Source organism: Octopus bimaculoides, chromosome 6 (assembly GCF_046866305.1).
Source record: "Octopus bimaculoides isolate indiv1 chromosome 6, ASM4686630v1, whole genome shotgun sequence".
NCBI classification, from domain to species: domain Eukaryota; kingdom Metazoa; phylum Mollusca; class Cephalopoda; order Octopoda; family Octopodidae; genus Octopus; species Octopus bimaculoides.
The window spans coordinates 80753321-80771203 of NC_142933.1; the positions used below are offsets into that span (position 1 = coordinate 80753321).

The 17883-nt window shown below is 36.2% G+C and overlaps 1 protein-coding gene across 3 annotated transcripts in view; it reads left to right on the forward strand.

The window, feature by feature from the left end:
• LOC106882052 (copine-8) overlaps positions 1 to 17883 on the forward strand; it is a 271614-nt gene that overhangs the window by 237861 nt on the left and 15870 nt on the right. For all 3 annotated transcript variants that reach the window (XM_052968691.2, XM_052968690.2, XM_089354138.1), the window contains 4 exons: positions 997 to 1050; positions 3140 to 3201; positions 16313 to 16465; positions 17556 to 17631. In XM_052968691.2, coding sequence (XP_052824651.1) covers positions 997 to 1050; positions 3140 to 3201; positions 16313 to 16465; positions 17556 to 17631 — 345 coding nt within the window. The remainder of the gene's footprint in view (positions 1 to 996; positions 1051 to 3139; positions 3202 to 16312; positions 16466 to 17555; positions 17632 to 17883) is intronic.

The following is a 17883-nucleotide window of genomic DNA, read 5'->3' on the forward strand; positions in this document are numbered from 1 at the left end:
GCATACACAAAGAATCACAATGATGCAGCTCATATTAAAGAGGAGAAGAATTTTTTAAAACATTATTAATGTAAATATGATGATGTGGCAGACCATAGAAATAACAGAGTGCCAGAACTAAATGTCAGTTGAAGATTTTGGAAAAACTTCAGTTTTACATCTCACTATCAGGGCCTAGGCAAAAAAAATAAAATATCTATGGATTTGATTGTCAGGATGTATCTCCTACTTTCTCTTTATCTATTTTCCCAAGGGAGATATCCGATTTTCTTGAGTTTATTTGTCTTGGTTACTATATACAAACTAAAGTATCATTTAGTCATATAACAAGTAATACTGAGCACATACTTTACATTTTTGCCACTGTTGTTAATATCTGGTAATGTTACATCTATAATTAATTGATAAATAAACAGTATTAGTGTTATTGGATATGACTTTAAACTTCATCTGGTTCAGGAATTACAAGGTTTTGAGGAGTGTGGAACCATCTCTTAGCCATTATTATTCCCAAGTCTACTCTGATCCTGAGGTGTAGCATCTGTCAGGGTTCAAGCTTTGGGTTGAATAATTTATAACCATTCGAGTTGTCAACTTCAACCAAAATGAATGTGTTATATGTATATAGTAACATGTTGTTTGTATCAAACTATCAATTTTTATCTTTCTATATTTTATTTCCACCAGGAAATATGACTAACTAAAAGTAAAGGGAAATTGTGGAGTTGTTATTTATAGTACCTCCATAAAAATTATAACTATTTGCTTCATCTATCTAATGCTTCAAAAATAAATTGCTATAAATAGATAAAATCCTGCAAATTATTTTGTACTAGGATTAACTATTTCATATACCAAAACCAAACAGTGTATAAAATCTAATTATGAGCAAGATTTATGATATTTCTGATGGAAAGAGTTAATTTGAGCAGGCATATTGGTTTGTTGTTTTTGTTATTGCAATTCTAACCTATTTTCTTTAATTCACTTTTGCAGTGTATAAATCCCAAAAAGAAAGAAAAAAAGAAAAACTACAAAAACTCAGGAATTGTAAGTTTCCATTTATATCATCATCATCATCATCATCATCATCGTCGTTTAACGTCCACTTTACATGCTAGTATGGGTTGGACTATATATAAATTAAACTTTTTATATTGACATAAGGTGTAGGTATGACTATCTGGTTGCTTCCTGACCACATAGTTTCAAGTTCAGTCCTACCGCATGGCACATCAGACAAGTTTTTTCTACTATAACCCCAAGCTGATCAAAAACCTTATAAGTGGATTTGGTAGACAGAAACTAAAAGAAACAGAAAAAGAAAAATTGACAGATTATTTTAATGAAACAGAAGTTAATTTTGTTTGGTGGTTCATTATCCATATTTTCTGATATTGTCCCATCCAGTATGCACCACTGTTTAGATATTTCCATGAACTAGTGATCTTTATGATAAACTCTTATGAAAACACTGAAGTAAACAAAGGTTTATATCATGAAATTTATATTAGATCCCAGCATGTTTCTTCTCACTGATAATACAATGTCCATATGACATGCTTTTGCTCATTGATAATACAATGTCCAACTAACACTCTATTCATAATAAAAGGGTTTTTTTTTTTTTATCAACCGTGTTTAAGATATAAGTTCCATACCTGGTTTAAATATTGTATTTCTAAAACTGTCTATGACCCCCTTAATACACAGCATCTCTCCCATAGTACCTTCTTGACATTTGCTGCCTCTTGTGAACTCATAATGTTCCACCAAGGAGGCCTTTATTTCAAACACCAAAAAAATTTGTTGGAAAATTTATAGCCCTTATTTTGCGCTACTTGATCAAGTACATATAAATTTACTTGCTAACTTGTAATGAGTGATTCTTTGGATATTAAATATAGTAAACTGTTAAGATTTAATTAAAACTTTAGTTTTTGACTTTGACTGGACAACCTTAATTAAAACTAGAGGTTTCTATTGATCAGGGTTACTCATATATCTTTACCTGTAGGCAGTAGTTTGGGCAAGTCTTTGCTGAAATGTTTGGGGTTCTTTTGAGTTTTTTTTTTTTAAGACAAGCTGTTGTCCATATTTGCAAATTTCTCCTCATCATGTCACTGATATTGTCCAATGGAAAGATCTATGCTTTAGGGCCAATACAGCTTGGTACCAGTCTCATCATGGTCACTGCTATCAGAACACAAAAGGTTAGTACAGATACCACATGACACTCTGACAATCTTATCAAGCCACTGTCCTGGGACGATCTTAAAACACAAAGAGCCAGAACAAATACTACAAAATATCCAGTTCAATTTTGTTATCACCATCATTGTAACATCCACTTTTCTACAGCTGGATGCCTTTCCTGTCAACAACCTTCACTTGTTTCCAAATAAGGTACTATTTTCCCATGATGAGACATGTTTTCATGGAAGGCTGGAAATGACGGACACTGCTTGCATTATGGTAACATTTGTTTTTACAACTATCATGTGATGTCAAGGCAAGGAAGCAGTAAAACACACACACACACACACACACACACACACACACATGTACATATACACATGATGGGTTTCTTCCAGTTTCCATCTATCAAATCCGCTCACAAGGCTTTGATCAACCTGGGGCTATAGGAAAAGTATCATGCTGTAGAGCTGAATGCAGAACCATGTGGTTGAGAAGCAATCTTCTTACCCACACCCATGCTTGTACTTATTTCTTGTAGTTCTGCCAATCCACCATCCTGAATTGTTATATTGTTTACTGGCCCTGAAAGAATGAAAGATAAAGTTGTGATGGTATTTGAACTCAGGGCACAGAAAGTCAGAAAAAATACCAAAAGGCATTCTATCCAATGTTCTAATAACTCTACTAATACAATTCTATGTTTCTGAAATGAATTTATATAATGTATACTGTTTATTTTAATCAGACTGACAACATCATCTTCGTTGTTGCTTTCACCAGTCTGACTAATATAAAGAGTAGGCAAAACTCTACTAATTCTCCGCCTGATGGACTGCCTTAATTAAAACTTAATATTATATAAATTATAACTTAATATTATATAAACTTACAATTGGTTCTTTTATCATGATTTTATTTTATTTTATCTTATCTTTTATAGGTAGATTTATTGAGCTTTTCCATCGACAAAGTATACACATTTTTGGATTACATTCGAGGAGGGTAAGTAAAATCATTCTAATGTATATTTCTAGTAAGAAGTTGTTGTTAAGGTTCAGTCCCAACAGTGGCCAACAAGAACATCACATGCATTTCAGTCCAGAAGTTCCAAAGTGGCCAAAATACATTGATATTATCACTGGTCACTGATGGAATGAATTTTCATCTCCCTCTGATATTTATTCTGTTTTTAATACAGCTCATCTATAACAGATGTTATCTCAGGAGAAATACTGCAATAACTGTTTCTATCAACAGTGTGTATACATTAAGTATGATACATAAGTGGCTATTTTAATTTGATACTGTCTTAATTGCATATTAGTTAGTTAGTTTTCTCCATGTCATGAGGTACATAAAGCCACAAAATGATCTCTTCAACCAGCCCTGTTTTCTGCCACTGTTCTAGTCTCATTCCAACTTCTCCACCCTTCTCATCTTCTTTCCTTGTCAATGGTCTTTCACCATGTTGTTTTAGGGCACCCTGCTGCTCTTTTCCCCTCAGGCTTCCACTTTAGTGCCATCGTACAATCACTTACTTAATCTTGTAAGGATATGTACAATCCAGTTTCAACGTCTGCATTTTATTTCATCACTGATCCTGTTGATACCCATTGTTGTTTGAACTGTATCATTTTGGACTCTAGCCTTAATTACGTATACCAGTTATAAATTATATTCTATAATAATTGTTTCTTATATTGGCACTAAACCTGAAATTTTGGGAGACAGGAATAGTTAGTATATCAATTCCAGTATTTGAAAGACTCTTTTCTTTATTGACCTACCAAAAGGGTCGAACAGCTGAGTTAACCTCAGCAGGATTTGACTTCAGAATGTAAAGAGCCTGGAAAAATACTGCAAAGTATCTTATCTGATTTTCGATTAATTTTGCCAATCCACCAGTCTTTGTATTGAATATTTGGGTTCCTGGGATTAAAAAGTAGTTCTTGTTTTCTGATAGGTGTTGCATATGTGAAAGAGAGACAGAGAGAGAGTTTCAAAGGAAACTGTATGTGTTTGTCTTTCAGTATTGACAATGTGAAAAATAGACAATTTCTTTGTGGTATTTCTGGACGTTTTAATGCGCATTAACTGATTTTCCTTCCACTTCAAGAAACTCAATTTATCTTTCATAATTTAAGATTCATATATCCACAGATAATGCCACAAAAAAAGGAAATCACCACTTAGCTAATCTTAATCACTTAAATTTATTCCATTAAAGCATTCCATCATTTCTTAGTGTTATCTGAAGCACGATTACCACTGAAATAATAATAATAATAATAATAATAATAATAATAATAATAATAATAATAATAGATGTCAAATTCTTGCACAAGCCCAGCAGTTTTGGAGGAGGGGCTATGTCACTTACATCAGCCCTGGTGTTCAACTGGCACTTATTTTACCAACCCCAAAAGGATGAAGGACAAAGTCAACCTCAGCAGAATTTGAACTCAGAATGAAAAGGCTGATGAAATACTGCTAAGCATTTTATCCAACATACTAAAGATTCTGCCAGCTCACCACCTGAATAATAATAACCCTTTCTACTATAGGTACAAAACCTGGAATTTGGGGGGACCCCAAAAGGATGGAAGGCAAAGAAGAGTAGGCCTCAGTGGAATTTGAACTCAGAACATATATCAGGTCATCCCATAAGTTCTGTCCGAATTTTGAATAAAGAAAACAAGTGATCAAATGTTACATTTAATTGAAATTTAATCATCAATGTACTCTCCCTGATTATCTATGACTTCCTTCCATCTATTTACAAGCTTTTTAATCCCATCAATGTAAAACTCTTTTGGTTTCGAAGCGAAGAACTCTGAAATGTCAGTTTCAACCTTCTCCTGGCTTGCAAAAGTTATGTCCCCTAAATGATTCTATAAACTACGAAACAAATGATAGTCAGAAGGAGCAAGGTTGAGAGAATAAGGTTGTAGAGGAATTTTTTCCCAACCAAGCTCCCCACCAGAAATTACCAAAAAACATATAATGAAAAGAAACTGCTGAATATGTGGCGATGGACAAGAAACAATAAACCATATTATCTCTGGCTGCCCAGTCCTGGCTAAGAAGGAATATATTCAGACAACAGAGCTGGGACCTACATACACTGGAATCTATGCCAACACTATGGAATAACAACAGAAAAAAGATGGTATAGGCACATGCCAGAAAAGGTCACAGAAAACGAGAAAACAACCATACTCTGGAATATATGCCAATACACACAGATAGAGAAATTAAGGCCAATAGGCCAGATATAGTTGTTAGAGATCATGAAGGAAAAAAATGCTTTCTAATTGATGTATCAATACCAGCAGATGACGTTTCCCTAAAAGAAATGGAGAAACCTTTCAAAATACAAAGACCTGGAAATAGAGGTAACTCGAATGTGGAATCTAAAAACAGAAACAATTCCTATCATAGTAGGTGCCTTAGGTATGATAAAAAAATATTCAGACAAATACATAACAAAAACACCAGGACTTACAAATATATATAACATACAGAAAATTGCACTACTGGGCACTGCACATACCCTACGCAAAACACTTTCAATACAGTAACCATAAGAGCATCATAGCACATACCCAAGGCACACAGACCTGTGCTCGGTAGTGAAGTGAAAGCACACTATAAAAACAAAACTACTGAATAATAATAATAATAATAATTGTGGGGAGGGGATGAGTTGATTACATAAACTCCAGTGTTCAACTGGTACTTATTTTATTGACCCTGAAAGGATGAAAGGTAAAGTCGATCTCAGCAGAATTTGAACTCAGATCAAAGCGATGGATGTAATATATCGCTAAGCTTTTCGTCCAGCATGCTAATGTTTCTGCCAGCTCACCACCTTAATAATAATAATAATAATAACAACAACAACAACAACAACAACAACAACAACAACAACAACAGCAGCAGCAGCAGCAGCAACATCACTCTTTTAGTCACAAGGACTCAGAGCCACATAAAAAGAACAAAGATACATTAAACACATTCCAAAGACAAGTGGGGTTGAACAGGTAAGTTACAGAAAGACAAGGGAAGGGATAAAAGACATTAAGTTATATATATATAATTGGCTAAATTAGTGAAAGTATAAATATTTACATGGAATAAATAACAAATATGATAAACCATACAACAATTAGAATAAGATCTGATTTAAAGTCAACGAAACATTCTTGTCCATACATGGAAGATAATCTACTGACATGTCTCTACTTGCCACCTATTCCTCATACTGCTATCTTATGCACCTAAAAGACATCTCTTAATATTATTTTAGTTGGTTGGAGTAGATTACAATGCATGTCTTCTGATTAGATTGCTTCAGTTCATCGTATGATGGTCGACTGAAAAGTTCATAGGCTGACCAAGATGCTCTCGTGGAATGTTACCAAATGAGGTTTATTTTCAACATAGTCCCCCTTGCAGTCAACATACTTCTTCCATCAGTGCTGCAGTGCTTGGATACCATCGGTGAAGAAGCTGTCATCCTGTCAGTCAAAACATCTCATCAACAGCAGATATAATGTCACCATCACTCATAATGCCATTGTGTTGTTTTTACCAACAACCTACCATTGCTTATTGCTTGTCTCCTCTGTTCCAATCCCAACTGCACTGCTGTCATTTTCACATCACCAGAATATCCATGACACCACAGATACATGATTTTGTCTGTTAGCTGGTGGTTTGATCTGTGTAGGACAGTAACTCATCTGTTTCTTTAGTGTTTTCCTCATTACTTTGAGGAGGAGCATCACTTGTTTTGAGGAGGTTGTTCATCATCAGACATTTTGGTTTGTTTTCTGTTACTTTTGACTTGTGTGTGTGTGAGAGAGAGAGCGATTTCTTTTTCATTTTTCCTTTTGTGTTTCACTCAACAGTTTTGATACTTTTCTCTGCAACCATTATTTTTTCCTCATCACATGATAATGGAACGGTGCTACCTTTACCATTATAAGGTCGGGTGTCTGCTCATCTGCTTGTTTGTTTCCAAGTCTAGACACCTTGGACAAGTGTCTTCTACAATAGCCTCAGGAAGAACAAAGCACTATGAGTAGATTTCCTAGACAGAAACTAAATGAAGCCCATCATATATATTATGTACATGTGTGTGTGTGTGTGTGTGTGTGTGTGTGTGTGTGTGCATGCGTGCTTGTGTCTTTTTGTCCTGACATCACATGATACTTGTAAAACAAGTGTCATCATCTGCAAGCACTGCCCTTCATTTCCAATCACCTGTGAAAATATGTCCTGACAGCACCCATGTCAGTGCCGCATATAAAGCACCCAGTGCACTCTGTAAACTGGTTGATGTTAAGAAGGGCATCCAGTCTTAGAAACCATGCCATAACAGACAATTGGAGCCTGGACAGCTCCTGTCAAACCATCCAACCTATGTCTGCTTAGAAAACAGATGTTAAATGATGATGATAACAGATGTTAAAGGAGGAGGATAATGATGATGATGCTGACATGGGAAAATAGTACCTTACTTGGAAACAGCTGAAGAATGGTGGCAAGAAGGGCATCATCCAGCTACATAAAAATCTGCGTCAACAAATTCTATGATGATGACATCGATGCCAATGACACCACTGCCAACAACAATGACATCGGTCAAATTGTGTGGTAAGAAGTTTGCGCCCCAGCCACATGGTTCTAGGTTCAGTATCATTACATGGCATCATGGGCAGGTGCTTTCTACTCTAGCTTCAGGTCAACCAAAGCCTTGTGAGGAGATTTGGTAGGCAGAAACTGAAAGAAGTCCATTGTGTGTGTGTGTGTGGATTTGCGTCTGAGTTTGCCTCGCATCACCACTTGACAGCTGGTGTTGGTTTGTTTATGTCCCTGTAAGTTGCAGTTCAGCAAAAGCGACCAATAAAATAAGTGTCAGGCATAAAAAAATAAATAGTACTGCAATCAATTCATTCAACTAAAATACTTCAAGGTGGTGCCCCTGCATGGCCACAGTCTAATGACTGAAATAAGTAAAAGATAAAAGACATTTTAACCAGCTCATAAAGATTTAGAATATCTCACATTGTAAACCCAAGCAGTGGTTTACTATATCAAAAACAAAAAAAATCAAGGTGGTTAAATTATTGACAGATTTTAATCTAATGTTTGGATTAAAATCGTGACTTAAAAACCAGATGGAGGAAAAGATAAGAAAAATGCCGTCCTCTTTGACTGCTTGCCAACCAGTGCATTACAATCTGTAATAAATCAGTGGCTTTTAACCTCTAATCACTGGTCTAAAATTGACACCTAGTATAAATCATTTTTATGTACTGTGCAAGGGATGGAGAAGGGAGGCTTTCTTCTTTTTTCATTGTTTCTTTTGTATATGTCACTCTTATATATATATATATATATACATATGTATATCTATATATATGTATGTATGTATATATATATATATATAAATATATATATATATATACTTAATATATTTCTTGTGTGTGTGTGTGTGCATGTGCGTGTGTGCATGTGCGTGTGTGCATGTGCGTGTGTGCATGTGCGTGTGTGCAGCAGTAGTGGTTGTGTAGTAAAAAGTTTGTTTCCTAACCACATGTGGCACTTTGGGCAAATGTCTTCCACTAGAGCCTCAGTCCAGCCAAAGTCTTGTGAGTGAATTTGTTAGATGGAAACTGAAACAAGCCCGCAAATTATTGGATCAGGTGATGAAAGTTACAAAGAGGGATATAGCCCAACTAATTTGGAAGAGATTTAGCCTAGATGAGATGCAGTTTGGTTTTGTGCCAGGCAGAAGCACCACTGATGCTATATTTCTGGTAAGGCAACTGCAGGAGAAATATCTAGCCAAAGATAAACTTCTGTACTTGGCTTTTGTTGACTTGGAGAAAGCCTTTGACAGGGTACTCCAATCTCTTACCTGGTGATCAGTGCAGAAAGTGGGGATAGACAAATAGTTGGTAAGGGCTGTACAGGGATGCTGTCAGTAAGGTGAGGGTTGGTAATGAGTATAGTGAAGAATTCTGAGTAGAAGTAAGAGTTCACCAAGGATCAGTCCTCAGCTCCCCTCTTGTTCATTATAGTCCTCCTGGCAATAACAGAGGAATCAAGACAGGTTGCCCCTAGGAGCTCCTCTATGCTGATGACCTTGCTCTAATAGCCAAATCACTGCCAGAACTAGAGACGAAGTTTAGAGTGTGGAAGCAAGGTCTGGAATCGAAGGGCCTTAGGGTTAACCTAACAAAAGCAAAAGTCTTAGTAAGTAGTAAATCTAACAAATCACAAATCCCTTCAAGTAGATGGCCCTGCTCAATCTGTAGAAAAGGTGTGGGTAGAAACTCCAGACAATGTACCCAGTGTAAGCTATGGATACATAAAAGGTGCAGCAATATCAAAGGAAGGTTAACCAGAAAGATAGTTTTTTTTTTGGGGGGGGGGGGGGGGGTACACAGGAGCAATAAACACTGAAGATGTACAGAAAGTAGATTCCATCACATTCCAGGGGAAAAAACTAGAAGTAGTTAATAGCTTCCGCTACCTAGGCGACCAAGTCTGTAGTGGTGGGGTGGTTGCTCTGAGAGTGTAGCGTCTAGAATAAGAATATCCTGGGCAAAGTTCAGAAAGCTCCTACCTCTGCTGGCAACTAAGGGCCTCTCGCTCAGGATGAAAGGTACACTGTATGATGCATGTGTGCAAACTGCCATGCTACACAGCAGTGAAACATGGGCCATGACTGCTGAGAACATTTGTAGACTTGAAAGAAATGAAGCCAGTATGATCCACTGGATGTGTAATGGCAGTGTGCATACACGACAGAGTGTGAGTGCCCTGAGAGAAAAGTTAGACATAAGGGGCATCAAATGTGGTGTGCAAGAGAGACAACTGCACTGGTATGGCCATGTGTTATGTATGGATGAGGACAGCTGTGTGAGGAAGTACCAAACCCTAACTGTTGAAGGAACCTGTGAAAGAGGTAGACCTGGAACACATAGGATGATGTGGTGAAGCATGACCTTTGAACGTTGGGCCTCACAGAGGCAATGACAGGAGACTGAAACCTTTGGAGATATGCTGTGCTTGAGAAGAGCCGACAACTAAAGTGAGATTGCAGCCATGACCAATGCCAGTGTTGCATGACTGACCCATTTAAGAGTACCCTTGATGTGTCGGGCAATATGATATACTTGACAAGACCCGTTGAGTCAAGTAAAACCAAAATCGTAGTTGTGGCCAGTGCCCCCTGACTGGCTCCCATTCCAATGGCGTGTAAAATGCATCATCCGAACATGGTCAATGCCAGTGCCCCCTGACTAGCTCCCATGCCGGTGGCACATAAAAAAAGCACTATCCAAAGATGATTGGTGCTAAGGCTTGACTGGCTCCCGTGCTGGTGGCACGTAAAAAGCACTATCTGAATATGATCGATGCCAGGCCCGCCTGACTGGATCCTGTGCTGGTGGCACATAAAAAGCACCCACTACACTCTCAGAGTGTAGGAAGGGCATCTAGCTGTAGAAACATTGCTTGATCAGATTGGAGACTGGTGCAGCCGCTGGCTCTCCAGACCTCAGTCAAATCGTCCAACCCATACCACCATGGAAAACGGACGTTAAATGATGATGATGATGATGATGATATACAGGTCTTTTATAAAATGCAGATCTGTGATATGTAATGTCAACTAGGAGTGTAAACACAACAATATTTGTTGGACAGACCATTCCATGTGAGAAACAGAATTGGCAATTTTCATGCATACACATGCATGTGCTGATTCTTAAATATGCATACTCACATACACACACCCACACACATATGATAGGCTTCAATGCAGTTTGTATTTGCAAATTTCATTCACAAGGTATTGGCCAACCTAAAGCAATGATAGAAAATGTTTGCTCAAGTTGCAGCACAGTGCAACTGAACTTGAGACCATATAGTCGCAGTCACACACATACACACACACACACACTCGAAACCCACCTAAGTTCACTGGAATATCCCATTGGAAACTCTCCTCAGCTCAGATGTAAAAACATCAGAGCTACCATCATTAATGTTGTTATACTGAAAGGTATGCCTGGAGAAATTTGTAGAGATTCTAAAGTAGAGGCAAGTAGATATCATCATTATAACTTTTCCATGCTTATACACACATGACAGACTTCTTCAGTTTCCATCTACCAAATCCACTTGCTTTGGTTGGTTTGGGCTATAGTAGAAGACACTTGCTCAAGGTGCAATGCAGTGGGACTGAACCTGAAGCCATGTGGTTGGGAAGCAAACTTCTTAACCACACAGCTATGCCTGCACCTAAATATGTGTTGTATATAAGGGATAAGATAGAGAGGAGCTCTTCATGGATAAAGAATGCAGGTACAGGTCAGGAAGGACTGGAAGAAATTTTTATGGGTGAATAATAATGCTAGAGAGGGTGGAGTAGACATGGGATTAGTGTTAGCAGGAAAATTGATAAGTAAAGTAATCAAGATACTCACATGTGACGGAATAATTAACCATAGAAGGTGGCGAACTGGCAGAAATGTTAGCACGCCAGGCATAATGCTTAATGGTATTTCGTCTGTCTTTATGTTCTGTGTTCAAATTCCGCCAAGGTCAACTTTGCCGTTCATCCTTTTGGAGGTCATTAAATTAAGTACCAGTTGCATACTGAGGTTGATCTAATCAACTGGCCCCCTCCCTAAAAATTTTGGGCCTTGTGCCTAGAGTAGAAAAGAATAATTAACCATAGGTTATTAAGGGTAACATGACAATAATAGTACACTTAAACCAGGACAGGCAATTGAGCAAAACAACTGTTTCTAGAGACCTTCTTGCAGACTAACTCAGTAATGGTTGACAGCAACCTCATTATTATGACTAGAAATACTGAATATATTGGGAAATTCCATTATGGCTATTTTGATGAATATGCAAGTTGATGCTATTTATACAATAAAATAAAGAATGTTTAAGGCTTTTGGACTCCTGTGTTGCGAAAGACCTAACCATTTGCAGCTCTAAGTTACAGAATCCAGCCAACCACCTGATTGTCTGTCAATTAAATTAACACAGAAGCCAGATAGTCTTCATATTCCTCAGGAAATGAGATGAGTAATTGGTTCTTAATACAAAGTCCTTCCTTTGTGAAGAAATGACTATTCAGTATTACTGGGAATGAGCAAAACTCAAGATAAGAGTTAGATAAACTCAGAGATACAAGACATTTTAGAAAAAGTAGGTACAAAAAATGAAACATACCACAGATATCAAAGTTCTATCTAGGCAGAAAGTGGCATGGTAATGGAATGGTAAAGATGAGTGAATGATAAAAGCTAAGAGACAGGTTAAGGAAGACTGGAAGAAACTCAGAAGCGAGTAACTCTATCATGTAGCTAGAAGAAACACTAGATGTCAGGTACACATAGTACAGAGAGCAGCTGAAAGTAAGAAAAAGGTTTGCCAATGTTTTTTGTTGAGAGGATCAGAAGTGGGAAATGTTTTAGATTGCAAAGCAGTGTGTCAGTGTTAATCAAGACATCATGGACAAAAAATGTGTACAAAATGATAGCAGCTCTCTTGTTCTCATTGATGCTAAGAAGAAAGTGGTTTTGAGATATTACTAGAAGGGGTTGTTAAATGAGAAACATGTGTGGGAGGAAGAGGGAGAAGGAGATCTGTCATGTAGATCTAATTGAGAGACCAGCTATTGAAATTGGCAGTGATGGTGAAAAATATGGTTAACCCTTCTGTTTCCATATTTTTGATGAAATAAATTGGCTGCCTTTGTTTCAATAACTTTTAAAATAAGGAGAGATTTAATGAAATAACTTTGTCATTAAAGCTGAGTGTTTGGAATGTATATTAGCATGAAATTTTGACAGAAGGTTTTAATATAGATCACTTTAGCACAAGTTAACATGGAATTAAAAAGTCTTAGGTTGGTTGGTTGGTTGGTTGGTTGGTATAAAAAGAGTTAAAGATGCAGAGGAAACAGCTCCTCCATCAGGGATATGCTTGCATACTGAGATACCAATATAGGACACACACTAGTCACTCATGTACTTTTTCCACATAGTACAGGGAGGTATCATATCATTCTTAATGACTGACATCTTTATTATCAACTGCAACAAGGGCAAAGGAGATGTTCTAGAAGGAAGCAACTACAGAGATATCAAACCAAGGTACCAAGTTATGAATGTGACAAAAAGAATTGTAGCACAACTGGTTAAAGCTAAATAATGTGTGTTTGAGAAAAACATGCACCCATTAGATTACTTTACATTTCTGCTTATCCAAATGCACTATAATGCTGCTGTTAATGTATGTGCATACATGTACAGCCACACATATATGTATGTCTATGTACATGTGTATGACTTCAGATGTTTGTCTTGCCTTTACAGTTGTTGTCCTCTTTAATAATTATATATATATATATATATATATATATATATATATATATATATATATACATGTGTGTGTGTGTGTGTGTAGGAATGCATGTACATATGCTGGCATGTATGTGTATATATATATATATATATATATATATATATATATATATATATATATATATATATATATATATGTATGTATATATATATATACATACATACATAGATGCATACATACATACATACATACATACATACATGTGTGTTTGTTTATGACATTTTAACTTCTAAATTCAAAGTCATGGAAGTTAATGTCGAGAGAAAAAATTCTTTCTTGTGGTAAAATATGTAAAACACCATATCTGGCCAGTGCTTCCCTCTACTAGATTCCCAGACATGCATTTCTGGCTCTTTAGCCTTCGTCAATGGGAAATACTGAAGAGAGATAACCCTGGGCAGTTTCAAAGCCATAGCCTTAACTTAAAAAACAGTCAGCATCAGTGACTGAGTTGCACTAGTGAACCACCTGGTCAGAATAAAAATAAGGGTATTAGTGCCAAGCATTGATTAGGAATAAACAAACTTTATATTATTGAGAGAGAGAGAGAGGTATGAGATAGTAAAAGATATCTAGACATTTTTGTTTTGTTTTTTCTTTTTCAATTATATTGCAATACTTTATACTTCAAAAAGCTATAAAATCATAAAGCATCTTCATATATTATCAACTTTTGTGCATAACATTTGATGTTTAACAGCTATTCAATTCTCATGAGATTGCTTCAGTCATTTCACTTTAAGGCCAGCCAAGTAACCAACTCATCCTAACTTCATTCTAAAGTGCAGGGGACACAGGAACGGCAGTGGGGTATAGGTGAACAATTCTCAGCTTTTGTCCTGATTTAATATATTTCTATAGTATAACTACTTCACCTCCCTAGCAAACACTGCCAATGTGAACAAAGAAAGCTTTTTAATACAAAAACAAATGAAAGAACAACTTGTCATAAGCCAATGCTTTGACAATTAGATTGCATCCTCAGCACTTGTCTTAATTTAATGTGTTTTTGTAGTGTAACTACTACATCTCTCTAGCAAACATTGCAAAAGTGAACAAAGAAAGCTTTTAATGCAAACACATTGAAACTACCTGTCATAAGCCAATGCCTTAGCAATTGAATTGCATTTATATGTAGTTAATGTGATTCTGTAGTAAATAATGTGCTCACTGTACTTATGCGTAATGTACATTACTATCATCATACTAACATCATTCACTTTAAGGGTTTAGATTATATATCATCATGTGGAAAGAGATTAACTTATATTTTTCAGTATTCAAAACATAGTGAAATAACTGAATCTGCTTGTTGTGAATATGGATTTTCAAAAATTTACTTCTCGGTGAAGGCACATGGCTTAATGGTTAGAGTGTTGCACTCTTGATTGCAAGATTATGGCTTTGGTTCTCAGACTAGCAGTGTATTGTGTTCTTGAGCAAAACCCTTCATTTCACACTGCTCCAATCCACTCAGTACAACCTGCAACAGGTTGGCATTTCATTTGAAGGAAGCGTTGGCCTGTCCACCTAACCAGCAGGCTGATATGATTCAAAAGCTACAATGTGAGGAAGCACATTGTGACAAGCAATGTAAATCAACATCTAATAGTCTGATTGATACAGTAATACAGTAACATCTCAGTAGTTCAAGTTAAGATGTACATTAAATTTTTTACCATCAACCTACTTGAGATTGCCTCTGGTTCTTTGATACAAAACCTTCTAATTTTGAAGGGTTAATATTTAAATTAAAATTATAATTTTATGCAGGAGCCTTTCATTATGTTCAAAATATCAGTTTTAAAATGCCAGTTAATGAAAAAGTTATTTTGCTAAATGAAAGCAAATTCTTGATTATTTTTTAAAATAATTTGATAGGCAGAAACTGAAAGAAACCCATCATATGTATTTGTGTCTTTGTACCATTTTGTCTTGACATTGCATGTTGGTTATAAGTGAATGTTACTGTCACATAAGCCATGTTGTTTATTTCCAATCTTACATGGAAATTTGTCAGGTTACAGGGAAATATTATCTTACTTGGAAACAAGTGAAGGTTGGTGTTAGGAAGGGTATCCAGCTGTAGAAAATCTGCATCACATCAACAAATTCTGTCTGATCCAAGCAAACATGGAAAAGTGGACGTTAAAATGATGATGATTACAATGAAAACAATTATGATGTATGTATATATTTGCGTGTGTGAAGAAAATCTTTATGACTAATACTGATGGTGACAATGGTTGTCACCTGACTGGCACTGGTCAGGTCTTCTGAAACATTAAAAGTGCGATAACATTGACAATGATAGCAGTAATTATGAAAATAATCAAGATGATTAATATGATAACAATTGTTATTTAGCCCAAGGCCAATTTGGATTTAGCAGACTTATGACCAAAGCCATTCTGACCATGACCAGGTCATCTTTTATTTTTTCAGACTTATTGCACTGACTACATTATCCAGAGAGTCATTTTTTAAACATGGTAAGAAAATTGTTGTCTATTTCTTTCAAGTCAAATAACCACGTAGATGATCCCTCATTGGCTTGTGACAAAAGAAATAGTTTAAATGAGCAAGATGCTGAAACATTATATATGAAATATCTCTGACAAAGTATGTATATTTTTATCTTTTTCAGGACACAGATTCACTGTACATTTGCAGTAGACTTCACAGCGTCAAATGGTAATCCAACAAGCCCCAGTTCATTACATTATATCAGCCCTTACAATCTTAACCCCTATGCAACGTCTCTGCATGCAGTGGGCAACATCATCCAAGATTATGACTCGTAAGTACTTCTTGCTTGTCTGTTCTAACCAATGGTAAGATAGAATAAAAATCAGTAATCCTAGGAGAGTAATGATGGTCTGTATTGACAATTAGTCTATAGGATGGTTTATAGAGGAGTTTGGTAAGTTTAATCTCTGCAAAGAATAAATGGTTTAAAATTTAGGGCTTTGTCTCTTCTGAGAGTGAGGAAGAAAGAGAAAATAGTAATGTTCCTTGGGTTGTCTCTTGCTCCTCTTAATCCTGAGTCAATGATGTTGCTGTATATTCAGATATGCTGAACTACATTTAGAGAAATGCCACTCAACTGACTGGCATAAAATCTCTCACAGACATATTCCAGCCTCTGAACTACAGATACACTGTCTTCTCTCTCTACCTTTTCTATCACTGCTATAATGACTTTTGTATTCAGAATTGGCTATCTTGTATGAGGAGGTGCTGAAAAGTTTCTGGCTTTTGGTAAAAGAAAATACAGGAGGGCCAGTTAATTATGATTTTATTCAACATATTTCCATTCTTAGATTCACACACTTATTGCAGTGGTCCTTCAGTTTTTTTTAAGCCCCATAAAAGAACTCAGAAGGTTAGGCCTCCAACCTGGCCTTTCACGATACCTTTAAAACTAGGAACTTTGCAGCACTTCCTCATACCTCTTTCACTCTGACACTCCTGACACACTTACCTCTCCTCCTCTTATCACTCTTCTTGTGTCCAACCCAACCTTGGCCCATTGTGATTAGTGTGGACAGGTCATGCACACTGCCTCTTCCTTTAAATCCAGCAAATGGTAAAAAATAATTTCTGGTAAGTCTGTGACTGAATAGAAGTGAGCTATCAAGGGAACCTCTACTACTCATATTCATATTGAACATTTATTACACCAATTTCACCGAGTTAGTCTATGTCCTAGTTTATTGGGACATCTAAAATACTTATGGCTGCTCCAAATGCCATCAGGTGAAATGGAAAAGTGTGTTGTATTAAATCGTTATATACATAGCTTTAACTGTTATATAATTGTTTTGTTTTTAAATTTTTATACCATTATTCCATATGTTTAGAATTGTCATTTTCTTTTCTGCTTTCAGAGATAAGTTATTTCCAGCATTGGGATTTGGTGCCCGACTTCCTCCAAATGGAATTGTATCCCACGAATTTCCTCTGGTTTGTCTACATTTCCTCTCCATTTTTCCTTTTTAATACCTTATCTTTTGGGATATATACGTTAAGGCTGTCTATAGAGGTTTACATATATCAATTTGTAACTGTGATTGGAAGAAGGAATGGTTAATCTCTGAAAATCTTTGAAGATGCCAAATTATGATGGAGTTTTTTTGTTTTGTTTTTTTGACACACACACACACCCCTCTCTTTTCATAAAGTTATTTTTCAATATATATGAAGTGAAATAACATT